A 27,792-nucleotide genomic window follows, 5' to 3' on the forward strand; every position below is an offset into this window, starting at 1 on the left:
TTTCTTAGATAGACCCGCCCGTTCTCTCCAGGCTGGAGTAGGCGAGGGCGAGATCATTTTCCTATTCTAGGGGGTATCACTGACGATTAGGAGGAGAATGCCTGGAGGCTAACATACGAGGCTCTGGAACTGAGTTTTTTCTATAGCTGTCCTTTCCACTGTCCCCTCTGTACCTTTGTTCTTCGCGGGCCCTTAATAAAGGTGACTAGAGCTCGCTTGCCTCCCCCTTGGAGAGTGGGCCTAATGGTACGTCCCGCTCAGTTAGAGTCAGGCGCTTCGGGCAGGACCAGAAGTCTGGACAGCTGCGCATGCGCATAGAAGGTTGGCGGAAGCAAGGTTTAGAATGTTGTCCCTAGACCCGCGATAGAAGCCGACCTCACTCAGGACTAGGAGCTTGGTTTTGCACCTGCGGAGGGAACAAAGGGGTAAGGTCTTGGGGGAATGCTTGGGAATGTCAGAGCATGGCTAGGGACGGTGGGTTGGGGGTGTTTCTTTGGATGCGTGTTAAGCTCAAGTTTCCTGCAGAGAGAAGGAGCGAGCATGTTTAGAACTCAAGGCAAGCAAGATGGGGAGTCCCGCTTTTTATGCATTTTTAAAACTTCCCTGTGCTGCACTTTGGACTAGACTCGCTTGCATTGGCTTATTAAAAGCGAACAAGCAATCAGAAATGATATTGAAACAGGTCGCAGCTCAACAGGGAGATCTGCTCCTGCCTAGCTGCCCAGGGGGAGGAAACACACGAATGGGAAGAGCTAATGGGTAAGAAGATGGAGGAGCTTTTACAGACTCCAGACAGGGAAGGGCAAGTCTTGGGGGGAGACTTGCTGGATTGGCCGCCAAGAGGTGCCTGGTGCTATAGCTAGCCAGCTATAATGCCCTTTGACTGCAGTTTTTAGATTACGTATTTAAGCAATGCGGTTTCATTTTGTACTGGGAGGCAGTGTTGCGTAGGAGTTGCAGGGTTGGGCAAGGACTGGGGAGATGAGGGTTCGAGTCCTTGCTCAGCTGTGTAACTTACAGCTGACCTTAGGACCAACTCCGGTGTTCCAGCCTACTTCACAGGGTTGTTGTGAAGAGGAAATGGAGGTGGGAGAATCATGTACAGTGGTACCTTCGGTTACATATGCTTTAGGTTACATACGCTTCAGGTTACACACTCCACTAAGCCAGAAATAGTGCTTCAGGTTAAGAACTTTGCTTCAGGATAAGAACAGAAATCGGGCTCCAGCGGCGCAGCAGCAGCAGCAGGAGGCCCCATTAGCTAAAGTGCTTCAGGTTAAGAACAGTGTCAGGTTAAGAACGGACCTCCGGAACGAATTAAGAACTTAACCCGAGGTACCACTGTATACCATCTTGATATCAGTTTATGTGAGTTCACCCCACTCCACTATCAAGGAGCTTTGTCTGTTATGTTTTCATGTTGGCAGCTACCTTATTCCTTGTAGAAAGGCGGGATATAAATATTAGAAATAATATATTAAATATAGGGCATACTAGGGGAGGGTTTGCCAGTTTTTCAGGGAGCAGAGTGCGGAAAATGCTACTCTTTACTCCTCCAGAAATGTGAGTGGGTTCTTTTTTGAGGCACAGGTTCTGGAAAGGCTGTGTTTGAGATCTGTGCCTCTCTCTTGATTCTCCAGGGATTCTTGCCGGGGAGCCGCAATGAATGCCATCGTTGTGCTTTGTCACTTTTGCGAGTTGCACGGGCCTCGCACCCTCTTTTGCACGGAGGTCTTGCACTCGCCTCTTCCGCAAGGGGCAGGCAGCGGAGACAGCCCCGGGCCGAGCGAGCAGGCAGAAGAGGAGGAAGGAGGCATTCAGATGAGCAGCAGGATCCGGTCCCACAGCCCGGCGGAAGGTGCCAGCGCAGACTCCAGCAGCCCAGGGCCAAAGAAGTCCGACATGTGCGAGGCGAGTAGATTTGAGACCGTGAGCTTCTCTTGCACCAGAATGGAAGTGTCAGTGGAAGACTCTGTGTCTTCACCTTCAAGCACTGTGGAAATTACTCCTGTGCAAATACTTGGAGGATTTGTTGCCATTATTTATTAAATTTATTGGTCGTTCTTTAACCATAGTAACTCAAAAGTGACTTGGAATGGAGAAACAAGCAAACTCGTATTTTGAAACCAGCATTGAAAAACAAAAGCAAAAGACAATTCTGCTTTTAAAAAGCTGGATTATAATACGGTTGTCATACTAGTAGCTTTTATTTTGCAAAATCTCCCCCCCCCCCAAAAAAAAATTTTTTTACCTATTTTTTAGGAAAATCACCAAAAAAATCAACACTTCCAATATGGGCTGCCATACGCCCGGATATTTTTTGCCGTTTTCTGAAAATTCCACCTGGATGCCATTTTCGACGGAATAATTCTGGCTATGTCCGAGAAATTCCGAATGTATGGCAGCCCTAGATTATAACATCCCACCCACCATAGATAATTGAAAGCTAAAGGCCTGGTGGAAAATAAATGTTTCTGCCTGGCGCCTAAAGATATGCAGTGATGGTCCCTGGGGAGAGCATTCCACAAGCGGGGAGCCACCACTGAAAAGGCTGTTCTTGTGTTTCTATCCTCCGGACCTCCTAAGAAGGGGGCATGTGGAAAAGGGCCTCAGATGTTGATTGCAGGGTCTGGTCTGTTCATATGGGGAGAGATGGTCCTTGCAGTATTGGGGTCCTGAGGCTATAAGGCTTTATAGGTGAAAAACCAACACTTTGAATTGGGCCCAAAAACTAATTTGCACCCCATGATAAATCCTTTGTGACACAAATGGATTTCTCATGCCCTTATCGTGTCTAGATCAGGAGTGGGGACCTTTCTCAGCTGAAGGGCCGCATTCCCTCACAAATGACTTTCTGGGGGCCATATGCAAGGCAAAAGTGGATGGAGCTTTGTGCTTGACACTTGCCTTGTGAACAGTGCTCTATATTCCAGCCACGTAAAAGTTGAGAGGTTCCTTCCTCCACTTGTCTAACCAGGTAAAGGGACCCCTGATCATTAGGTCCAATCGCGGACGACTCTGGGGTTGCAGCGCTCATCTCGCTCTATAGGCCGAGGGAGCCGGCGTTTGTCCGCAGACAGCTTCCGGGTCATGTGGCCAGCATGACTAAGCCGCTTCTGGCGAACCAGAGCAGCGCACAGAAATGCCATTTCCCTTCCTGCCAGAGCAGTACCTATTTATCTACTTGCACTTCGATGTGCTTTCGAACTGCTAGGTTGGCAGGAGCAGGGACCGGGCAACGGGAGCTCACCCCGTCGCTGGGATTCGAACTGCCGACCTTCTGATCAGCAAGTCCTAGGCTCTGTGGTTTAACCCACAGCGCCAGCCGCGTCCAAACCAGAATAGAACATCACAAATACAGCACCACCCGCGTCCCTCTAACCAGGCAAGCAAGACCCATTATCACAGCTCAAGGTTCTTAGGCTCCTTTAAATGGGCTGCAGCTATTATGGGAAACCATCTAAGAGGCTCCTCACCACCCCTTACCTAAAGAAGGAAATAGATTTCCCTGTGGTGTTCCAACAGTGTCAGTCTTCAGGGCTTCCTCCCCCCCACCCCCACCCCCACCCCCCCGTGGCAGTAGATAAGCAGAAGAAAGGAAAAGGAGTCTTCTTACCAGTTAGAAACTTTAATAATCACAGTGAGAGAACAAAGAACACATCTCCTAGAATGGCGGTGCTCCCAATTAAGGATTACACCCCCTTAATCTATGTCACTCCTACGTTTTGTAATCTGAGCTCGTACCCTCTGTGCTTTCTGTTCTGCCACTTTCTGAGCTCTCCGTGACTTTGGAGAAGGGGGTGTGAATGCTGCCCAGAGACTGTGAATCTGTTAACCCTCTCTCTTCCAGTGTCTCTTCTAGCTGTTCCCCATCCAGTATTTCCCAGCTTCTGCCTTCTGATCTGTGTCCCTCTGCAAGCCGCTGTTCCAAATCTATACTGCCCTCCTGCTCCTGGGAAGATTCAGGATCCGGATCAGGAGCAGGGGGAGGGGGAGGCTCCTACCACTCCTCCTCAGTGCATCCCTTCTCAGCATGGTCCCTGACATATACTAACTCTGGCTTCTCTTTCCACCACCAGGGGTGCCGCTCTCTGCCTGCAGGGCACCCGGGCTATGTCAGCCATGACAAAGAGACCTCCATCAAATACGTCAGCCACCAGCACCCAAACCACCCGCAGCTCTTCAGCATCGTGCGCCAGGCCTGCGTCCGCAGCCTCAGCTGTGAGGTGAGCCACATACCATGCAAATAATTGCCAGAAGCATCCTCTGGCTTAACAACCTGAATTATGTGTATTTTATGTGTATTTTAATGAGCCAAACAGAGTGGAAGATTCTGAGTTATGAGAGTGTGTATGAACTTGAAGAGTGCTTAGCTTTTTTTAAAAAAAAGTTGCTATTTTGTTAAGTTGTTAATATTGTTTTACAGATTATAAATGCCGTATTGATTTGTTAATAATATAATACGACTTTTGTTGTAATGGTGTAAACATATTTTATTTTTCAGTTGCTGTTTTATAGATGGTAATTGTCGGATTGATGATTTGTTCATTATTTTATATGATTTATGCTGTATTTGTGATGTTCTATTCTGGTTTGGACGCGGGTGGCGCTGTGGGTTAAACCACAGAGCCTAGGACTTGCCGATCAGAAGGTCAGCGGTTTGAATCCCCACGACGGGGTGAGCTCCCGTTGCTCAGTCCCTGCTCCTGCCAACCTAGCAGTTTGAAAGCACGTCCAAGTGCAAATAGATAAATAGGTACCGCTCCGGCGGGAAGGTAAACGGCGTTTCCATCCGCTGCTCTGGTTCTCCAGAAGCGGCTTAGTCATGCTGGCCACATGACCTGGAAGCTGTATGCCGGCTCCCTCGGCCAATAAAGCGAGATGAGTGCCGCAACCCCAGAGTCGGTCACGACTGGACCTAGTGGTCAAGGGTCCCTTTACCTTTTTTTATTCTGGTTTACCATGTTGTTATTTATTGTTTGCAAACTGCTTTGGGATTCATTTGAATGAAAGCGGACTAGAAATACAATGAATCAAATCAAATCTCCCTCACACACTATTTGGGGAGGTGATCAGTGGTCGAGCACCTGTGTGCTGCATGAAAAAATATTTTCTTTTATCTGTCCTAAGTCTTCTTTGGATGTTCTCAAGTTCTAGTGTTATGAGGGAGGAAGGAAAAAATTATGCATCTACTTTCTCATTGCCATATATAATTTTAAAAACTTTTATCATGTCGCCTCTTATTTGCCTTTTCTCTGAACTGAAAAGTCCCAAACGTTGCAAGCTCTCTCGCCCCTTGAACTTGCCTGGTCCTCTTGCCCTGGTTGGTAGCCATCACTGCCTCCTGTGGCAGGAAGTTCCACAGATGAACCGCACTGCATAAGCAAGTACCGTATTGGCCCAAATATAAGCCGCACCCGCAAGTAAGCCGCACCTTTAAAATTCGGCAGCTTGGGGGAGGCTTGGGAGCTATGGACGGGATGGGCGCCGTTGCCCCACACTCCCGGGCTGTTCTCGGCGGGGGGGGGGAAGCTGCCACACTTTAACTTTTCACGATAGGAATTTGGGGGGAAAGAAATAGAAAGGAATATAAGCTCTTTTTATATGCAATAACAGCAGCAGGGATATTACTGGCCCAAAAATGGAAGCAAGAAGAATTACCGACGATTGAAGAATGGAGGATGAAGTTAATGGACTATGCAGAATTAGATAAACTAACAGGAAGGATTCGAAACCGGCGGGACCGGAAATTAATGGAAGACTGGAGTAAATTTACGGACTATTTGAAAAGTATTTGTGAAGATCAGACAACGTTTGTAGGTTTGCAAGAAGTTTTGTGAGGAGTATTATTGGAAGTATTGCAAAAATGGAGAAGGGGAAGGATGATTTGTAAAGGCAATATAAAGTTAAGAAATGCATAAGAAGTGGTTAAAACGGTGGATCATCAGAGGTGCTGATGGAAGTCTAAAAAGATTGTATAAGTGATAGGTTTTGTGGTACATTTTATAATTTATATGTTAAAATCAATAATTTTTTTTTTTTTTTTAAAAAGGAATTTGGGGGGAAAGTGAGGCTTATATTCGGGTCAAAACGGTACTCCCTCGTATGTGTCCAGAACCTTCCAGTGCTCAGCTCCATTGCATGTCCGCGGGTTCTAGTGTTAGTTATCTCGTTGCCAGGTCTGCCCGGGACGCGAAGGCCCCATCTTCTTTGGCGACGAGCAGCACGGCTTCGTCTTCAGCCACACCTTCTTCATCAAAGACAGCTTGGCGCGCGGCTTCCAGCGCTGGTATAGCATCATTGCCATCATGATGGACCGCATCTACCTCATAAACTCCTGGCCTTTCCTGCTGGGCAAAGTCAGAGGCATCATCGACGAGCTTCAGGGCAAAGCACTCAAGGTGGGAGCATGCTTGCGGGTCACTGCTGTTTCTCCCAAATATTTTTCATTGAATTTTTAAAATATCATTTTTATTAAATCTCCAAAAATATTCCAGAACATTTATCGTCATATACAAAACCCTTTCCCCCCAACATAACTTCCTTGTCTTCCCACCCCTACATTCCTGGTGTTTGTTTTTTATTTCTTTAATAATAATAATAATTTGATTTTTTTTTTATACCCTGCCTATCTGGCTGGGTTTCCCCAGCCACTCTGGGCGGCTTGCAGCATATATTCAAACATCATTTTTATTAGCTGTTTTACAATGCACATGTTTTTATTATCTAAACTACACTATTGTTGGTTCTTTCTGTAATCCATTGCTAATTTATTTATTTAAGATTTTCTTGATTTACAAAAGTGTGTGCAATGTCTCTCTCTCATATTTTTTTTTCATGTAACATTTTTACAAATCAGTTTCAGTTGTTGAGACATTAGGAAGAAAAGGGGGAAAGAGGTGGGGGGAAGATAGGTGCGGTGAGGTGGCGATGTTTCTATTTTACTTACAGTGGTGCCTCGCAAGACGAAATTAATTCGTTCTCCAAGTTGTTTCGTCTTGCGATTTTTTCGTCTTGCGGAGCGCGGATTCCCTGGGTATTAACGGTTGTAAGAAAAAGGAAACAAACTCGCAAGACGTTTTCGTCTTGCGAAGCAAGCCCATAGGGAAAATCGTCTTGCGAAGCAACTCAAAAAACGAAAAACCCTTTCGTCTTGCGCGTTTTTCGTCTTACGAGGCATTCGTCTTGCAAGGAACCACTGTATTATATGTAGGGTTTGTTGTCAGCGTTGCTTGTGCAGGTTCTTTGCTGTTCACTCGTGTTCCTGTGGTGGTGAGAGAGGTTGGGGTTGGCCTATGGTGTGGTTGTTCATTTGTGGTTGGCTGTGGTGGTCTTTGTTTTCATGTGTGAGTTGGGTAGGTGGGTGTTTTGGATCAGGTTAGCCATATTGATTCGTATTCTGTTGGTGGATTTTTGTCATTGTCTTGTTGGGCTGTGTGTGTGATAAAGGGGAGCCATACCAGGGTGAAGGTATCTTCTTCTATTTCCCCCCGTGTCAGTTTCAGTTTATTGGTTAGTTTTTCTAGTTTCCCATATTATTTGGTACCATTGGTCCATGCTTACTCCTGACAGGTCTCTCCAGCGTCTGGCTATGATGTTTTTGGTTGCTGAGAGTAGGTGGGTTATGAGTTCTTTGTGGTGTAAGTGGGCATTATTGTCTTGGAAGATGTTTAGTAAGGCCAATTCTGGGGTGGTTTCAAATACTTGCTTGGTTATTTTACTTATTTCTCGTATGGGTGTTGTCCAGAATAGTTGGATTTTGGGGCACTTCCACCACATGGGGAGGTATGTGCCTCACTGCTAATATTTTAAATCTTGCCTGCAACTTCATGTATGGGTGATACTTTGAGAGGTAATTCATCAATAGGCTCCATCAATTGACTTTTAATAAGGAGAAGCAGGTTGCTGAAAAGAGAAATGGAAGAAAAATTAGTTTCAGAAAAGGGAGAAGTTGTCACGATTGCTGAAAAAGGGAGCCATAGCATCATGGAATTGTAGAGTTATCTACAGTAGAGCAATGCAGGAATCTCAGCTGAAGCATCCATGGCGGATGGCCAGCCAACCTCTGCCTTAAAACCTCCAAGGAAGGAGAATCTACCACTTCCTGAGGGAGACAGTTCCACTGTTGAACAGCTATTACCGTCAGAAGGTTATTCCTGATGTTTAGCTGGACTCTCCTTTCTTGTAACTTGAAGCCACTGATTCGAGTCCTACCCTCCAAAGTAGGAGAAAACAAGCTTGTTCCCTCTTTTGTGTGACAAGCCTGGAGATATTTGAAGATGGCTACCCTATCTGCTCTTAGTCTCCTCTTTTCCAGGCTAAACAGACCCAGCTCCTTCAACTTGGTATAGGATATAGCTATACTGAGGGCCTTTTTGGTGCCTGCTCCCAGACTTTGGAACTCCCTCCCTAGAGAGATTTGACTATGTTTCCAAGCTCAGTTCAAAGTGTTGGTGCTGACCTTTAAAGCCCTAAACGGCCTCACCCCAGTATACCTGAAGGAGCGTCTCCACCCCCATCGTTCAGCCCGGACCCTGAGGTCCAGCTCCGAGGGCCTTCTGGCAGTTCCCTCATTGCGAGAAGCCAAGTGACAGGGAACCAGGCAGAGGGCCTTCTTGGTGGTGGCGCCCGCCCTGTGGAACTCCCTCCCATCAGATGTCAGAGAACAACAACTACCAGACTTTTAGAAGACATCTGAAGGCAGCCCTTATTCAGGGAAGTTTTTAATGCGTGACATTTTAATGTATTTTTAATCTTTGTTGGAAGCCGCCCAGAGTGGCTGGGGAGACCCAGCCAGAAGGGTGGGGTACAAATAATAAATTGCTGTTGTTGTTGTTGTTGTTGTTGTTATTAGTTGTCCTTCAAAGACTTTCTCATTTCAACGGGCTTTTGGGAACTGACTGCTTTTAGTGAAAGGGATGGCTGATGCCATTCTGTTTTCATTGCAGTTATCTGTATGCATCCAACAGGTATTCATAGAATTGTAGAGTTAGAAGGGGCCACAAGGGTCATCCAGTCCAAGCCCTGCAATGTAGGAATCTTTCACCCAACGTGAGACTCAAACCCACAACCCTCAGACTCATACTCTACTTTTATATGTAGTTTTCATTTTGTTAATGTGTAATTGTTTGGGGTTTTTTTTTTTGTTAATTATGGTAGTCTTCCCCCCTCCCCTATGCATTTAGGTGTTCCTAAAAGCCGCCTCAGGTTCCCAGTAGGGAAAAATGTGGGGTATAAATAAATTTTAAAAATTAAAACAATCATACTCAGGTTACTGAGTCAATAAGAAGAAGAAGAAGAAGAAGAGTTTGGATTTGATATCCCGCCTTTCACTCCCTTTAAGGAGTCTCAAAGCGGCTAACATTCTCCTTTCCCTTCCTCCCCCACAACAAACACTCTGTGAGGTGAGTGGGACTGAGAGACTTCAAAGAAGTGTGACTGGCCCAAGGTCACCCAGCAGCTGCAGGTGGAGGAGCGGAGATGCGAACCCGGTTCCCCAGATTATGAGACTACCGCTCTTAACCACTACACCACACTGGCCCTCAAAAAAAAAAAAAAAAGAAAAGAGGGAAAGGATGAGTGGTCTGGAATTACAAAAGGGTTCAGTGCTACCTTAGAAGCATCTGGCTGAGTCTGGAATAACCTTGTGAAGTGAAAGGATAAGAAAGAGGGATTTATCTGGATGCTGATAGGGATTTATATCTGGATAGAGATGATCAGGAAAACAGGAAGACACAATGAGAGGTAAAGGAGGTGCTGTGGGATTGGTGGAAGTCCATGTTTGTTTTTCTTTTTAGTGTTTATATTATTAACTTTGTTTTTTGTATTTTTTGAATGTCGGTTTTTGTGTTTTGTGTATTGTTATTTTTCGTGTTGTTGTTGTGTGGAAAATACTAATAAAATTTATTTTTTAAAAAACAAAAACAAAACAAAAGGGTTCAGTGCATTTTCATTCTGTTTTTAAATATAATTTTTTAATTAATTTTCCAAATTATTACAAATCCGTCCAAATTACTTTAATATAATTTCTTCAAATCAGGTTTCCCACTCCTGTTGCAAACATATGCCCATCTCTTCCTCCTGTTGCCACATCTTCTCTTCTTTAATTTCCATTCCCTCCATTACTAAGTTGTTGTCCAGTTTTACAGCAAGCCACGGGCAGTGCGTCTTCATTCTCGCTTGTCTGTCCTGCAGGTCTTTGAAGCTGAGCAGTATGGATGCCCCCAGCGGGCGCAGCGCATGAACACAGCCTTTACGCCTTTCCTGCACCAGCGGAACGGAAACGCCGCTCGTTCCCTCACCTCTCTGACAAACGACGAGAACCTGTGGGCCTGCCTCCACACGTCCTTTGCTTGGTAACCCACTTTGTGTGTCTCTCATGTACAGTGGTGCCTCGCAAGACGAAATTAATCCGTTCCGCGAGTCTCTTCGTCTTGCGGTTTTTTCGTCTTGCGAAGCACGGCTATTAACGGCTTAGCGGCTATTAATGGCTTAGCGGCTTTAAGAAAAAGGAAACAAACTCGCAAGAACTCGCAAGACGTTTCGTCTTGCGAAGCAAGCCCATAGGGAAATTCATCTTGCAGAACGACTCAAAAAACGGAAAACTCTTTCGTCTTGCACGTTTTTCGTCTTGCGAGGCATTCGTCTTGCGAGGTACCACTGTACAGTGCCGGATTTACGTATAAGCTAAACAAGCTGTAGCTTAGGGCCCCACTTTCTTGGCCCCCCCCCCAAATTTTTTTAAGGAAAATAAAACCTGGATGTCCATTTCCAAAATGCAAGATAAAAAACAAATAAAATAAAACCTATATACAGCAACAGTGGTTTGTGTTGTGTAGGCTCCTATGATGTAAGTCATGGGCCCCACCTGCTAGCCTGCTCCCTGAAATATCACTGGTTTGCTCCTTTCTATATATAGGGTGCCTCCATTCTGCATGGACTGGTTGCATGGCAACAAATGCAAACGGCTTTAGATGCCTATCAGGTACATAAATTACCATAGGGCAAATATTCAACACAAAAAACAGCGACCATTTGTTGTTGGCAAAGGACATCTGGACATAGAAAGGGCCCCATTACCTTCAGTAGCTTAGGGCCTCATCAAACCTCAATCCGGCCCTGCTCACGTAGCATGACAGCTGTGCTTAACCTTCAAGAAAATATCTTGGTTGAATATTCAACTTCCTTGGATTCTGTTGCATTGATTAAGTCTCAATTAATTTGTAACAGACTCTGTGCCGGATCAGACCTGAGGATCCACGGAGTCTGCTTCCCATAATAACAACAACAACAACAACAACAACAACAACAACAACAACAACAACTTATTATTTATACCCTGCCCATCTGGCTGAGTTTCCCCAGCCACTCTGGACGGCTTCCAATCGAGTGTTAAAAACAATACAGCATTAAATATTAAAAACTTCCCTAAACAGGGCTGCCTTCAGACGTCTTTTAAAGATAAGATAGCTGCTTATTTCCTTCACATCTGAAGGAATGGCTTTCCACAGGGCAGGTGCCACCACCGGGAAGGCCCTCTGCCTGGTTCCCTGTAACCTCACTTCTCGCAGGGAGGGAACAACCAGAAGGCACTCGGAGCTGGACCTCAGTGGCTGAACGATGGGATGGAGACGCTCCTTCAGGACCGAGGCCGTTTAGGGCTTTAAAGGTCAGCACCAACATCAACACCAACTAGACATTTGTCGGAAGGACTTGAAACCGTTGCCCGCCAGCAGCTGATACATAGAGGTGACATTTTTGCTGTGCCATCTTTACTTAAATCCGGGGTCCTTTCTCGCTTCCTCAGGCTCCTGAAGGCATGCGGCAGCAGACTGACGGAGAAGCTTCTGGAAGGTGCGCCCACAGAGGATACCCTTGTTCAGATGGAGAAATTGGCTGGTAAGGCTTACGGCTGCTTGAGTTGGAAAAAGAGTTGAGTGGAGGAGCAGTTGTCATGCAGTTCTACTCAACATTGATCCAGAACAGAACCTCAACGTACAGTTAGCAGAGTAAAAACTTAAAACATGTTGCAGGATTCCCCCAAAATAGACCAGAGACAATTGTATTTCATCCAGCAGTGCTTTTACTTGGTACTGAAGACAAATAAGCAGTAATGGCCACAAATCCAATACAATCAAGACTGGCCCTGTCCATAAGTAATCCAGTTGCAGCAGACTTAACTTGAACTTATAATAAGTCTAAACCTTAACACTATATACAGAACACCACACCAGAAGGAAGAGAGATAGAAAGAGTGAAACCCAGGCTCCTTCAGGCCTTTTATACTCAGCATGACCTTGACAGAAAGAGATAATCAATTTAAGCTGGCTGTACTCAGCTTCTCTGAAGGAATAACCCAAACATCATGAACATTCTGCTTGTTTCTTTCACACAAAAAGCTTCCAGAACCCTCTTGAATTAATCAGAATAGGAAAGATCTCTGCACATCAGATCAATACTCTAAGAAATGCAAACAGACAGCCCCATCCACCCCCCAAAATTTTTTGGGAGGTATGAGTGCTGAACTTGGACTAGGAAACTCCGGCCTCAAGTCCATGTTGGATCTTTACCTCTTACCTTGTGGGGTTTATATATTGATTTTATGTATATATTGGATGTACTGTATTTTTCCATGTATAAGACTAGGGTTTTTTTTACCAAAAAAATTAGGTTTGAAATTGGGGCTCGTCTTATGCATGGGTCGTGCTGAGGTGGTGTTTTCTTAATTTGAAGTCCCCCAAATTGGGGGCCATCTTATACATGGGGGTGTCTTATACACGGAAAAATACGGTATATCTCACCTTTCCTTGTCTTGTCTCTTACTCACATCATGCACACACACACACGCTTTCTCTCACTAGTGCAGCAGGTGAGCTGAAAATAATGCCGATATATTTCGCATTTGGTAATGAATGCACCCTTGGGGAGATGGGGAGATGAGTCTAAAAAGCCTGAGAGACACATTTTCACGGTCCTCTAGCAGTTTAGGGGGCTCATCTATCAGAAGTAATGTTTTTTAGCATTAACTTGATTTTCACGAAACTAGGCCCCCTGAGGTATATTTTGCTCTAGGAGGCTTAGTTTGGTCAGAATCGAGTATACGCTTCTAGAATGAACGCTAAATACATGACTTCTGGTAACTGAGCTGCCATAGCTGCTAGAGGGCCGGGAAAATTTGTATCCCAAGCTTTTTGGACTTGCCTACCCATGTACTAGGGACGCGGGTGGCGCTGTGGTCTAAACCACCAAGCCTAGGACTTGCCGATCAGAAGGTCGGTGGTTTGAATCCCCGCAACGGGGTGAGCTCCTGTTGCTCTGTCCCAGCTCCTGCACACCTAGCAGCTCGAAAGCATGTCAAAGTGCAAGTAGATAAATAGGTACCACTCCGGCAGGAAGGTAAACAGCATTTCCGTGCGCTGCTCTGGTTCGCCAGAAGCGGCTTAGTCATGCTGGCCACATGACCCAGAAGCTGTACGCCAGCTCCCTCGGCCAGTAAAGCGAGATGAGCGCCGCAACCCCAGAGTCGGCCACGACTGGACCTAACAGTCAGGGGTCCCTTTACCTTTTTTACCCATGTACTATCTAATACCAAAGGGACACATTGGTTACCAAATGTGATTTCCTCCCCCACCAGTTCTCCTACCCGACTAGACCCCCATCTCTTTCTCTCACCCGTCTCCCTCTTTCTTCCCCAAACACCCTCACACGACTTTCATTGTGTTTTCTTAGCACCAGCTTAGTACCACACTCACTGCTTAACGCATGTATGCAAACAGCTCCTTTCCTCTTCAGAAGGAGCATGGAAATGGTATTTCCTTCCTTAAGGCCTTTCTCTCTTTCTCCTGGAGATCTTGAGGAAGAATCAGAAGGCTGGGACAACTCTGAGGAGGAGGAAGGGAAAGCTCCAAGCCAGGGTGAATCCCGAGAGCTTGTCAAAAGCCCCACGGACTCCTCCCTCACCTTGGACTGCAGCAACTGGAACATGGCGCCCCGGAACCAGGGCTTCCGGTCCCTCCGGCACCTCAGACAGGTACAGGTGGGGTGCTGACCTGGGGCCAGCATGAGGTTTTTTTTTTAAAATTTTCATAGAATCATAGAATTATGAGGTTGGAAGGTACCCCAAGAGTTGTCTAGTCCATCTGATCAGATGAAACTGTTTATTCCCATATTCTGCTAGGCCAGAGATGTATAGGGAAGCTTTTAACGTTTAATAGGTTATTGTATTTTAGTGTTTTGTTGGAAGCCGCCCAGAGTGGCTGGGGAAACCCAGCCGGATGGGCGGGGTATAAATAATAAATTATTATTATTATAAAGAAGGAATAATTCCATCCAAGTAAGAGTGGCAGATAAAATTGACGAACTACAGTGGACGCTCGGGTTGCGAACGTGATCCGTGCGGAATGCACGTTCACAACCCGCAGCGGTGCTCATGCGCAAAGCGCAATTTAGCGCTTCTGCGCATGCATGACCACCGAAACCCGGAAGTAACCCATTCCGGTACTTCCGGGTTTCGGCGGGTCCGTAACCCCAAAAAAACACAACCTGAAGCGACTGTAACCCGAGGTATGACTGTATACTGAAATGGCCAAACTTAACAGGAAGAATTAGAAAACCAGGAAGAGGCAAAATTTAATAAAGAATGGGGAAAGTTTATGATCTGTTTGAAAAATTATTGTAAACAGTGACATTCATTGCCAAGTTTGGCCGAAGATTGGAACCATGGATTGGCAAAGGATTGATCGTAATAGAGTTACGGAAGAGAAGCAGAGGGGAAATCGTTATATGGGTGTCAGGGAACTGCCATCGGAGCCAGAGGCGGAGGGAAGGCTCCAGAGGGATGCCGGAGAGGGTCCCAGTAGGGAGAGAGGCAGCCCATCTTCTGGGGAAGGAAATCAGCGTAGCACCAGTGGAGGAGGGGGGCAGATGGGGGAATCGGAGAAAAGGCTCCAGGACTCCTCGCCGGAGACCAGCGGGGAGAGCACGGGTCCTCCGCTGCCCACACCCTCCCTGCGCAGAAGGCTTTTGCGCAGAGAGAGTAGGAGGAGACTAGGCGTCAAAGAACTTCTTTGCTGGAAGAAGTTCAAGAAACGCCCACTGACGGATTCTGCCAGCGATTGAGACAGCCACGGATGGGTGGCTGTCCGGACAGAAAGGGTTCACCCAGGTAACTCAGCCAGGTGTGGCGCCAACTTATGCATGAGCAACCCCCTAGAACAATTACAATGAGTGTCCCCACAAAGGGGGCGGGGAGGAAAGTCAAAGGGGATTTCATGTTTTTATTGTGTTTGTTTACTTTCCTTTTGCTTATTGTATGTCAAATTGAAAATGCAAAAATTAATTATATATATAAAAGAGAGTCATGTAGTCCAACCCTCTGTAATACAGGAATCTCAACTAAAGCATCCATAGCAGATGGCCATCCAAACTCTGCTTAAACACCTCCAAGGAAGGAGAGCCCACCTCCCGAGGATGTCCATTCCCCTGCCAGACAGTTCATACCGTCATTCTTTCAGATGTTTAGTCGGAAACTCCTTCCTTGTAACCTCAAGCCACTGGTTTGAGTCCTGCCCTCCAGAGCAGGCGAAAACAAGCTTGCTCCCTCTTTCATGGGACAGCCCTTGAGATATTTGAAGATGGCTATCCTATCTCCTCTCAGTCTCCTCTTTTCCAGGATAAACACCCAGTTCCTTCAACCGCTCCTCATCAGGCAATGTGGCTCCACCCACTTTTGCCATGCCCCGCCACCGCCCCCATAAATGCAGGGCGTTTAAAGATTCTGCCTGTATTCTAAATTCATAACAACAGTAAGCCAAAGGGATAGTGTTTTCAGAACATAGGCAGCTGAGTTTGAAGGCCGCAGTGGAAAGATGACTGGTTGAAGCACGGGTAGGCAAACTAAGGCCCGGGGGCCGGATCTGGCCCAATCGCCCTCTAAATCTGTTCCGCGGATGTTCCGGGAATCAGCGTGTTTTTCCATGAGTAGAATGTGTGCTTTTATTTAAAATGCATCTCTGGGTGATTTGTGGGCCATAGGAATTCGTTCATTTCCGCCCCCAAAAAAATATAGTCCGGCCCCCACAAGGTCTGAGGGGAAGTAGACTGGCCCCCTGCTGAAAAAGTTTGCTGACCCCTGTATGAAGCTTGAGAGGGTGCGTTAAAAGAATGATGGTAATCTTTACATCATTTCCCCCGCTTTAATTTTAGGTTCTGGGGCCTTCTGCCTTCCGCATGTTGGCGTGGCATGTGCTCATGGGGAACCAGGTCATTTGGAAAGCACGGGACGCAGACCTTGTCCAGTCCGCCTTTGACGTCCTTCGGGTAGGAACCTAAGAATCTGCCTTATCAAACCCTCGGTCCACCTGGATATTGCCTGCACTGAAAGGCTCTGTGGGACTTCAGAAATTCCCAGCCCTGCAGGGAGATGTCAGGATTTGAACCCGGGACCTTCCGAATGCAGAGCAGGTGCTCTACGACTGAGCTACCGCCCTTTCGCCAGAGCCGTGTCTGCTCTCAGTCACCCGGGCCCATGCATCTTGGGGGCGGAGAGGTGTCTGGCGGTGATTGGCTGGGCTGCCCTGATGTCACAGGAGGGGGCGGGGCCCTTCCAGCCTGCTGCCGACTTGCCCTGGGCAGCACTGTGGGTTGCAAGAGCGAAACCTGTACCTGGGGCGGGTTCTCACCCTGCTGCCTTTCCGTCGCCAGACCATGCTGCCCATTGGCTGCGTTCGGATCATCCCCTACAGCGACAAATACGAGGAGGCTTATCGGTGCAACTTTCTGGGCCTCGCTCCCCACGTGCAGATCCCGCCCCACATTCTGTCATCTGGTAAGAGCACCTTAACCTCTTCCCTTTTTCTTGGGTCAGCTTCCAGCACATACAGAAATGTTAAACATCAAAAACTTCCCAATACTGGGCTGCCTTCAGGCGGCTTCTAAAAGTTGTATACAGTGGACGCCTTGGGTTGCGAATGTGATCCGTGAGATGCATGTTCGCAACCCGCAGCAGCACGTCTGTGCATGCGCTGGTTGCGATTTGGCGCTTCTGCCCCGTGCTTTATCATTATCGCAGCTCGACTAAAACTCTCATCAGAATAATTGGGAATTGGGGGTGTTTGACTGGAACTAGAGATGGAGTGGCCACCGAAAATATGTATCAGTTTCATCTGTGTTTTACTGATTTGTTTGCAAGCTGCCTTGGGGATTAGTGTGGGTGAAGGACAGTTGAGCCAGCAAGAAAGAATAAAGTTTGGGTTGTAGTTCAGCGGTAGAGCACATACCTTGTAGGCAGAAGGTGGAGAGTGTCAGATCTTGGTGTCTCCAGTCAAAAGTAGCAGGTAGGCGGGGGGGGGGCACATTTTGTGGCTTGTGGTCAGTGCTGGATTTACGTATAAGCTAAAGAAGCTATAGCTTAGGGCCCCACTCTCTTGGGGGCTCCAAAAAAATTTAAAGGGGGGAAAAATTGGATGTACATTTCCAAAATATAAGATAAAAAACAAATAAAATAAAACCTACATACAGCAACAGTGTTTTGTGTTGTGTAGGCTCCTATTTGTTAGGTGCAAATGGCTATAGATACCTATTAAAGGTAAAGGTACCCCTGACATTAGGTCTAGTCGCGGACAACTCCGGGGTTGCGGAGCTCATCTCGCTTTACTGGCCGAGGGAGCCAGCGTTTGTCCGCAGATAGTTTTTTCAGGTCATGTGGCCAGCACGACTAAGCTGCTTCTGGTGAACCAGAGCAGCGCACAGAAACACCTTCCCGCCAGAGTGGTACCTATTTATCTACTTGTACTTTGACGTGCTTTCGAACTGCTAGGTGGGCAGGAGCTGGGACCGAGGAACGGGAGCTCACCCCGTTGCGGGGATTTGAACCGCCGACCCTCTGATCGGCAAGCCCTAGGCTCTGTGGTTTAGACCACAGCGCCACCCTTAGATACCTATTAGGTCCATAAATTACCATATAGCATATATTCAACACAAAAAACAGCGACAATTTGTTGTTGATAAAGGACAGCTGGACATATAAAGGGCTACTTTCAGTAGCTTAGGGCCTCATCAAACCTCAATCCGGTCCTGCTTGTGGTACACTTGCAATGTTGAGAGCCCGCCATGGGCACTATTCCTCTCCAGTTGCTTCTTTGCTTTTCTTTGCTCGCTACCCCATCAGGATAAAGCTTTCAATGGTAGATTTTATTTTACTTTATTTTCCTGCAGAATCTCTGGGCTGAATCCAGCACTAGTCATGTATAGAACGGGCGATAAAATGTGTTGGAAATGTAAGAGCAAGGAGGGCGAATTCATTCATATGTGGTGGACGTGCGAGATTCTCAAAAAATTTTGGGAATCCATCTATAATGAATTAAAAAAATTTCTTAAATACACGTTTGTTAAAAAACCCGAAGCCTTCCTGCTGGGGATAATTGGTAAGGATATCAAAGAAGAAGATAGAACCTTTTTTCAATATGCAACAGTGGCCGCCAGAACCCTCATAGCACAGTACTGGAAAACACCAAAAATCCCAACACTAAAGGAGTGGCAACTTAAATTATCCGATTATTTGGAGCTGGCTAAATTGACACAGAAAATAAGAAATCAAAGAAGTGCAAAATTTAACAATGAATGGGATAAATTTAGGATATATATGGAAATAGAGACAAGGGGAAAACTAAAATGTTGATCAGAAACACATATGTACTTATAGAAATCACAGTAGGCATGAGATAACGCTTACTATGTAAAAAGTTTTATTAAGGAATAGACACAGCAGATAGATAAACAAGATAATAATTTCCGAAATCGAGATAAAGGGAAGTCGATCAATGTCATCAAAGTTGTATGTATTTCATGTTTTGTTTGTTTGTTTTTTTCTCTTTTTCTGTTTTTTCTTTTTCATTTTGTCTTTTGTATGTTTGTGAAATATATTTATGTCAAAATTTAATAAAAAAATTAAAAAAAAAAGCATTCCTGTCCATTGATTTCAGTGGGTCTCCTCTTGTGATTAACGTTGGACACGACATGCTGATGAGAGTAGCAGTCCAGAATCTGGAAGGCTCCTGGTTTCCCATGCCTGCTCTAACCATTCTACTGCACTGTCTTTCGGTGTGGTAACTAATTATCCTGTGACTAATTTAGGGACGTGTCTCAAAGGCTGCACTGTGGTGAGTTACTGTTTGCAAAACTCTAGTGTGGGCTTTCTTTCCCTTTTAGAGTTCACCGTCCTTGTGGAAGTCCGCACGGCCACGCGGTCAAGCCTCTACCCTGTCTTGTTTGACGATGAGCAGCCTCTCAGCAAATACGAATTTGTGGTCACAAGCGGGAGCCCCGTGGCAGCAGACAGAGGTATGTAGCGTGCCATAACAGGAACAGAGTCCTTTGTGGTAGCCACGTTGAAATGGCTGTCACCACAATAAATCAGAGACACCTACCATGTTGTTGTTTGTTTTAGGGGAGGTAGGAGGAGAGGAATTAGGTATGCAAAAAGAGAAGTCGTGTTTAATAATAATAATAATAATTATTATTATTATTATTATTATTATTATTATTATTATTATTTATTATTTTATATCCCACCCTCCCCAGCTGAAGCCGGGCTCAGAGCGGCTAACAACAGTAAAAGTAACACAGTTTACATAAAATCACAATCAATTAATTGAAATACATTCTAAAATCACTTCATTCTGAAATCAATTCAGAATCAAATGAATGGCAACCACTGGGCCAGAGTTCTGTGGGGATTACCAAAGGAGGGGGTCAGACTGTGCCTTGGCCAAAGGCCTGGTGGAACAGCTCTGTCTTGCAGGCCCTGCGGAAAGATGTCAAAATTTGTGGCATGAAATACCATACTTTTCCATGCATAATATGCCCCCATGTAAAGGTAAAGGTAAAGGTACCCCTGCCCGTACGGGCCAGTCTTGACAGACTCTGGGGTTGTGCGCCCATCTCACTTAAGAGGCCAGGGGCCAGCGCTGTCCGGAGACACTTCCGGGTCACGTGGCCAGCGTGACATCGCTGCTCTGGCCAGAGCCAGAGCCAGAGCCGCACACGGAAACGCCGTTTACCTTCCCGCTGGTAAGCGGTCCCTATTTATCTACTTGCACCCGGAGGTGCTTTCGAACTGCTAGGTTGGCAGGCGCTGGGACCGAGCAGCAGGAGCGCACCCCGCCGCAGGGATTCGAACCGCCGACCTTTCGATCGGCAAGCCCTAGGCGCTGAGGCTTTAACCCACAGCGCCACCTGCGTCCCCATGCCCCCATGTATAAGACTCCAAATAGAGAAAATGGGAGGAGGGAGAATGCCCAGAGTCGTTGAGCTTTCTTGGGCGGGGGGGAGGTTTGCCGAAAATCGCTCACCTGCAGGAATGCAGCAGCCAATTGCACACACACTGGCGATGCCACCAATCGTCTGCAAGCTTGCTGAAAGCAAGCACCAATCGCCTGTCCAATTGCCAGAGAAGCCAATAGCCAGCAGACTGTTCAGCACCCACCAATCACCCGCAAAAATGCCACGGACAATATCCTGCTTGCAGCAGCCACCAATCGCACCTCTCCACTATCTCTGTATAAGATGACCCCAAGTTTTTAGCATAATATTTTAATAAAATATCCTAGTCTTAAACACGGAAAAGGATGTGGGTGGCACTATGGTCTAAACCACAGAGCCTAGGAATGTAAGGAATATAATTGACATTATAGAAATGCTGACAGTGAACATTAATACGAAGGCAGTTTTAATTTTTGTGGACGCGGAGAAAGCCTTTGACAATATATCTTGGAAATTTATGAAAAAGAATCTCCATGGGATGGGGGTAGGCCAAAGGTTTGAAAATGGTATAAGTGCAATTTATTCTGAGCAAAAGGCGAAGTTAATTGTAAATAATGTGGTTATGGATGAACTACCTATAGAAAAAGGGACACGTCAGGGGTGCCCAATATCCCCATTACTTTTTATATCGGTCCTGGAGGTCCTGTTAAATATGATTAGGGGAGATCAGCTGGTAAAAGGGATTCAGGTCGGAGCCAGACATTACAAATTAAAGGCTTTTGCAGATGACTTAGTACTGACCTTGCAAGAGCCAGACACTAGTACCAAAAGAGCTTTGGAATTAATTCAAGTATTTGGCCAGGTCGCAGGATTTAAGTTGAATAAACAAAAAACCAAGGTATTGGAAAAGAACTTAACAAATGTTGAAAGGGAAAGATTCCAAGAGGAAACTGGGTTAGTGGTGGCAAAGAGTGTAAAATACCTGGGGATTAACATGACATCTAAGAATGTGAACTTATTTAAGGACAACTATGACAAGTGCTGGACTGAGATAAAGAAAGATTTAGAAATATGGTCAAACCTGAAGCTTTCCTTGTTAGGTCGAATTGCTGTGATCAAAATGAATGTATTGCCTAGAATGTTATTTTTGTTTCAGACATTACAAATTGTTGATAAACTGGACTGTTTCAAGAAGTGGCAGAAAGACATATCTAAATTTGTCTGGCAGGGCAAAAAGCCCAGAATTAAGTTTAAGATACTTACCGACTCTAAAGAAAGAGGGGGGTTTGCCCTGCCGGACTTAAGACTTTACTATGAATCGGCAGCTTTCTGCTGGTTAAAAGATTGGCTACTTCTTGAAAATGCAGACATTCTAGATTTGGAAGGATTTGACAATAATTTTGGTTGGCATGCATATATCTGGTATGACAAGGCTAAAGTGTATAAGGGTTTCAAAAATCATATTGTCAGGAAAGCACTATATAATGTATGGATACGGTATAAAGATTTACTGGAAAACAGAACTCCCAGGTGGCTTTCACCTATGGAGGCTAAGGAAGTAAAGAAACTTAATATGACAACCAATTGGCCGAAATACTCTGAGATTTTAGAACAAGAAGGTGGTGAATTTAAATTACAAAGTTATGAGAAAATAAAGTCCAAGGTACGAGATTGGCTCCATTATTTTCAAATAATGGAGGCTTTCAAACAAGACAGGAAAATTGGTTTCCAGGTGGAGAAATCGAAATTGGAAACAGAATTGTTAGAACCCAATACTAAGAATTTATCAAGAATGTACAACTTGCTGTTGAAGTGGAATACAATAGATGAGACAGTGAAGTCTGCTATGGTTAAATGGGCACAGGACATAGGTCATGACATTATGTTTGCTGACTGGGAGCAGTTATGGACCACAGGTATTAAATTTACGGCATGCAATGCCTTACGAGAAAACATTATGAAAATGATTTATAGGTGGCACATGACCCCAGTCAAGCTTGCGAAGATTTACCATTTGCCCAATAACAAATGCTGGAAATGTAAAGAGACTGAGGGTACCTTTTTCCACCTTTGGTGGACCTGCCCAAAGATTAAGGCCTTCTGGGAAATGATTTATAATGAAATTAAGAAAGTGCTTAAGTGCACCTTTAACAAGAAACCAGAGGCATTTCTCTTGGGTATGGTCGGCCAGTTGGTGCCGAAGAAGGATAAGAATTTCTTTTTGTACGCTACTACGGCAGCAAGGATTCTTCTAGCAAAGTATTGGAAGACACAAGAGCTACCCACGCTGGAGGAATGGCAGGCGAAAGTGATTGACTTTATGGGACTGGCAGAAATGACCGGCAGAATCCGCGACCAAGAGAAAGAGACTGTGGAAGAAGATTGGAAGAAATTTAAGATGTATCTTAAGAACTATTATAAAACTGAGGAGTGTTAAAATGCTGAGGGAAAAGAAGACGTAGAATTGCAGCGATAATTGGGTTTAAAAATTTAGGGTGGAATAGAGAAAGAGGACAAATTTATATTTAATTGGGTAAGATAGGTTGCTGAATAATGGTACTAAACTAAGGATGCAAAAAGGGAAAGGTATGGGGAAGTCCGGGAAAAGAGGGTTATGAAAATAAGGTTAAGAAAATATGAGTTTGTTGTTTGTTTGTTTTTATGTTGTTGTTTTTTTGTTTGTGATAAAAAATTGGAAATTAATAAAAATCATTTAAAAAAAAAAAAAATAAACCACAGAGCCTAGGGCTTACCGATCAGAAGGTTGGCGGTTCGAATCCCCGCGACTGGGTGAGCTCCTATTGTTTGGTCCCTGCTCCTGCCCACCTAGCAGTTTGAAAGGCACGTCAAAGTGCAAGTAGATAAATAAGTACCACTCTGGTGGGAAGGTAAATGGCGTTTCCGTGCGCTGCTCTTGTTCGCCAGAAGCAGCTTAGTCATGCTGGCCACATGACCCAGAAGCTGTACGCCGGCTCCCTCGGCCAATAAAGCGAGATGAGCACCACAACCCCAGAGTCATCCGTGACTGGACCTAACGGTCAGGGGTCCTTTTAATTTTTTAAACCCCAGAAAAATACAGTATCTGCATGGCAGTTTGGGGCAGCAGTAAAACTGCTAGCACATTTGCAAAGCTAAGCAGTATGGTTTCAAATGGGATGGGGGACTGCATATTGAGATTCCTGTATTGCAGGGGTTGGATTAATGCAAGCCATGGGTTTGTGCCAAAGGGCAAGGTGGATTTTGAGGAGGTTGCTACCTGTGTGTGATAGAAATTTTGAAACTACGTAGTTTTCCCCAATGCTGCACTGCCTGCTTCCAGAACACTTAATACTGCAGCACAGCTAAGTATTTTTCTTTCCGGTTCCAGTTGGTCCCACCATCTTGAACAAGATTGAAGCAGCCCTGACGAACCAGAACCTCTCTGTGGACGTGGTGGATCAATGCCTTGTCTGCCTTAAGGAGGAGTGGATGAAGTAAGTGTCCAGGGGCCTTGAGAAAACTTGCTGGATCAGGCCAGAGCCCTGTCTTAAGCCCAGCACCTTCTTTTCTTAGTGGCCAGTCAAAGGCCTTTGGGCATAGCTGTCGACCTTCCCTTTTTTGGCAGGAAATTCCCTTATTTCAGCGCCATTTCCCGCTGCTATCCCGGGTTGTTAAATATCCCATAGACTGTCCCTGGGACAGGTGAGGCTGCTGATCCCTTATTTTCGAATCTGGAAGTTGACAGCTATGCCTTTGGGAAGCCTGCAAGCAAAGACCTGAATGCAACAGCAATTTCTCCCGCTTCTGATTCATGGCAATGGGTGTTCAGAGGCTTTAGCAAACCCTCAGCATAATAATAATAATAATAATAATAATAATAATAATAATAATAATAAAAAAATATTCTTTATACCCTGCCCATCTGGCTGGGTTTCCCCAGCCACTCTGGGCAGCTTCCAACTTATATAAAAAAAACTAAACATTAAAAATCTTCCCAGTATGTAGCTGCCTTCAGATGTTTAGAGACAGAAAATTATACGGCATTCCACTACGCAAAGTGTTGGCTGCATATGAACTTTCCGTTTTCCCTCTGCAGCAAAGTGAAGGTCCTCTTCAAATTCACGAAAGTGGACAGCAGGCCGAAAGAAGACACCCAGAAGCTGCTGAGCATCTTGGGAGCGGCCGAAGAGGACAACGTGAAGCTGCTGAAATTCTGGATGACCGGCCTGAGCAAGACCTACAAGTCTCACCTGATGTCGACAGTCCGCAGCCCGACTTCTTCGGAGTCTCGAAACTAGGAAACTAGAACTCTTTCGGCTCTGCTGAAGGAAACCCTCGCTTGAGCCTTCAGCCTGGATGTTCTCCGTGCAGCAGAACAGCCCGGCTGTTTCAGGATGCAAGGGGACACAGAATCTCATGGTGTATCCTCCGCAGATCAGAGCGTGTTTCTGTGTGCTGGTTTGCAGTAGGTTTGGAGCACCTTATGCTTCCTCCTGATAGTGAAGTTTCTTTGGCTGGAAGGCTGTTTCCTCTTGAAATCTGAGGACTGAGGGGGCTTCTGGACTTCCTCTGTGACACCAGCCTAGAGGGGTGAGGTGTTTTATTACCTGGTGAGGCAGGCTTCATCAACACCTTTCGTAATCTGGTGACCACACATGGCAGCCTGAGAATCTAAATTAGTCTAGGGCAGTGTTTCCCAACCTTTGGTCTCTAGCTGTTTTCGGACTACATTTCCCACCATCCCTGACCACTGGTACTGCTAGCTAGGGATGATGGGAGTTGTAGTCCAAAAGCAGCTGGAGACCCAAGGTTGGGAAACACTGGTCTAGGGATGGGTTGAAATGGTATCTCAGATGCCCTGCAACATCTAAGCAAAATTAAGTGGCTACTATTTGATGCCCCTCCAAACTCACAGACAGGACTATTCCTGAGGGGGCGCCTGTCCCGACGTTAGGAACCAGTTTGCAACCATCCTGTTCCCCCCATGTTTGGAAGTTTTCCCTCCAGTGAGCAAGCCTGTATTGTGGGAAGCGACTTTTGGTTCCCCAAACTCCCCATCTGAAGAACCCGCTGAGAAAAGCCGTCCAGCAGCTTGAGACGCTGAAAAAGACATATTTGGCTGCTCTAATTTGAACGAATTTGTGGAGACCTCTTCTTCTCAGGCAACGGGAGGACAGGAACCCCTGTCACCCGCCCTGCGCGGGAAGCTAGGCAGGAGAGAACTGGGAAGAAAGACCACGGCTCCCAAGTGAGGTGGTGATATCCAATTTGCACATTGACCTGCCTAGCGGAGCAAGTGGGGCGGGGACAACCCTATTCCAGGATGCCCTCTTCCTTGCAGCAAAACAGAAGCTTACACTTAAAAATAAATGAAATCTTGCATTCAAAGGTCCTGTACTGTATTCTGGAGGAAGGCAACGTGAACTTGCATCCCTGTTATCCAGAGTTATGTTGCTGCCTTGCACTTTTAGCAAGATCTGACTCTTGCCTACTTACTAGGACTTATTTGCCGGTAGCAAATGGAAAGGAAGCAAAAAAATTGTTTTTCAAGTCCATTGTAGCTTTATATCCTGCATGGTTACATACCCAGATCCTCTTCCTAAACTACTTCCATGTGCAAGAGCTCATGCATTCAGTTGCAAAATGGGAGAATATTTCAAGCGTGTCATTAACTCTCTGCCGTTGGTTTCAGTGGGACTTGGGTTAATTTTGAATGGATTGTACCCAGTTGTACCCAGCCAAGGAGGTAGTAGCTTTTGCTACTGCACAACCTATTTCTGGTGAAATGGAATTTGCAGAAATAATTTCTTTTGAAACGTGTTCAAGAACATAAACATTAGTTAGTTTTCCTCCCCTCCCTTACCCCATAAAGTTTTTATTTCTAATTGCATAACTAAGGTGATGGTGGGCAAACTCCACAAATATCCTTTGCTGGGAAAGAAAACCTAAACTTAAAATATTTAATGTTTTATTTTAAAACGGGGAGAAGTGAAAAAAATAATAGGTGGTGAGCCTTGGTTTGCGGTGTCAGATTTTAACATTTTTATCTTGGCGTATGCGGTTAACATATTTATACTAATCTACTCTACAGGAAGATTCCTCTAACAAAACTAGCTATTATTTCCATTTTGGAGATGTTAGCAGGTCCTTATTGATTTTTTGTTAATTATTTCAAAGAGTGTGTAAAAATGCGAACCAATAAAAAAAAATATGCTGTATTTTTTCCCCTATGAGGAAAATGTGGATTTAATATTTTGGGGAAATGGGGCTTTTCCAAGAGTGTGGTTTTTGCTGTTCAGCCCAGTAAAACAGTGCCTAATGGGCAAGTCACTGCCCATTTGAAGTAACATACTCTCAAATATCAACAACCTCAGATATGCAGATGACACAATCTTGATGGCAGAAAGTGAGGAGGAATTAAAGAATCTTTTATTGAGGGTGAAAGAGGAGAGCGCAAAATATGGTCTGAAGCTCAACATCAAAAAAACGAAGATCATGGCCACTGGTCCCATCACCTCCTGGCAAATAGAAGGGGAAGAAATGGAGGCAGTGAGAGATTTTACTTTCTTGGGCTCCATGATCACTGCAGATGGTGACAGCAGTCACGAAATTAAAAGACGCCTGCTCCTTGGGAGAAAGGCAATGGCAAACCTAGACAGCATCTTAAAAAGCAGAGACATCACCTTGCCAACAAAGGTCCGTATAGTTAAAGCTATGGTTTTCCCAGTAGTGATGTATGGAAGTGAGAGCTGGACCATAAAGAAGGCTGACTGCCGAAGAATGGATGCTTTTGAATTATGGTGCTGGAGGAGACTCTTGAGAGTCCCACGGACTGCAAGAAGATCAAACGCATCCATTCTTAAGGAAATTAGCCCTGAGTGCTCACTGGAAGGACAGATCGTGAAGCTGAGGCTCCAGTACTTTGGCCACCTCATGAGAAGAGAAGACTCCCTGGAAAAGACCCTGATGTTGGGAAAGATTGAGGGCACAAGGAAAAGGGGACGACAGAGGACGAGATGGTTGGACAGTGTTCTCGAAGCTACAAACATGAGTCTGACTAAATTGCGGGAGGCAGTGGAAGACAGGAGTGCCTGGCATGCTCTGGTCCAGGGGGTCACCAAGAGGCGGACACGACTAAACAACAACCCTCAAATCAGCTATCTGCTTGTTGAATTGCTTAATATGTGGGAGGCTGGTTAAGAATTTGACCCCTCCTTACTCTAAAATGAAAGGGGGCTGGACTCTCAGTCATGGGCGTAGGCAGGATTTTTTGTTGGGGGGGGGGCAAGGCTCAGCAACTTTTGCTTTCCAAAAAAATTTCGTTGGTCCATCCAACGACAATGAGTAGATCACTGCCAGTTTTTAATACTGTGAGTAGATCGCAGTCTGTTGGGAGGTGGACCTTCCTGCCATAGATGGTTGCAGCATCCACACAGCGCATAAGCCAGCTTTGTATCTTGACTGGGTACAAAAAAAGGACAAGGTGCCTTCTTTACTCCACTGAATCAACCGACCTTGAGCGTCTAAATAGAGCATGCAGCATCTCTCGGTTAT

General features: G+C 45.5%; 1 protein-coding gene across 2 annotated transcripts; it reads left to right on the forward strand.

Moving 5' to 3' along the window:
• The first annotated feature begins 291 nt into the window (after positions 1–291).
• FLCN (folliculin) lies at positions 292–26,468 on the forward strand. 2 transcript variants are annotated; one of them, XM_079953828.1, is made up of 12 exons: positions 292–425; positions 1,641–1,911; positions 4,080–4,226; positions 6,180–6,401; positions 10,195–10,355; positions 11,807–11,898; positions 13,848–14,029; positions 16,204–16,317; positions 16,702–16,825; positions 19,207–19,338; positions 23,627–23,732; positions 24,335–26,468. In XM_079953828.1, exons 2-12 carry the CDS (start codon positions 1,663–1,665, stop codon positions 24,534–24,536), a joined length of 1,731 nt encoding a protein of 576 aa, XP_079809954.1. In that variant the 5' UTR covers positions 292–425; positions 1,641–1,662; the 3' UTR covers positions 24,537–26,468. The 2 variants fall into 2 exon arrangements, with proteins under 2 accessions (XP_079809954.1, XP_079809953.1); XM_079953827.1 differs by lacking the exons at positions 292–425; positions 1,641–1,911 and having other exon boundaries at positions 3,616–4,226.
• The last annotated feature ends 1,324 nt before the right edge of the window (positions 26,469–27,792 follow it).

The sequence above is a fragment of the Podarcis cretensis genome, assembly GCF_951804945.1.
Source record: "Podarcis cretensis genome assembly, chromosome: 14".
Classification (NCBI taxonomy): domain Eukaryota; kingdom Metazoa; phylum Chordata; class Lepidosauria; order Squamata; family Lacertidae; genus Podarcis; species Podarcis cretensis.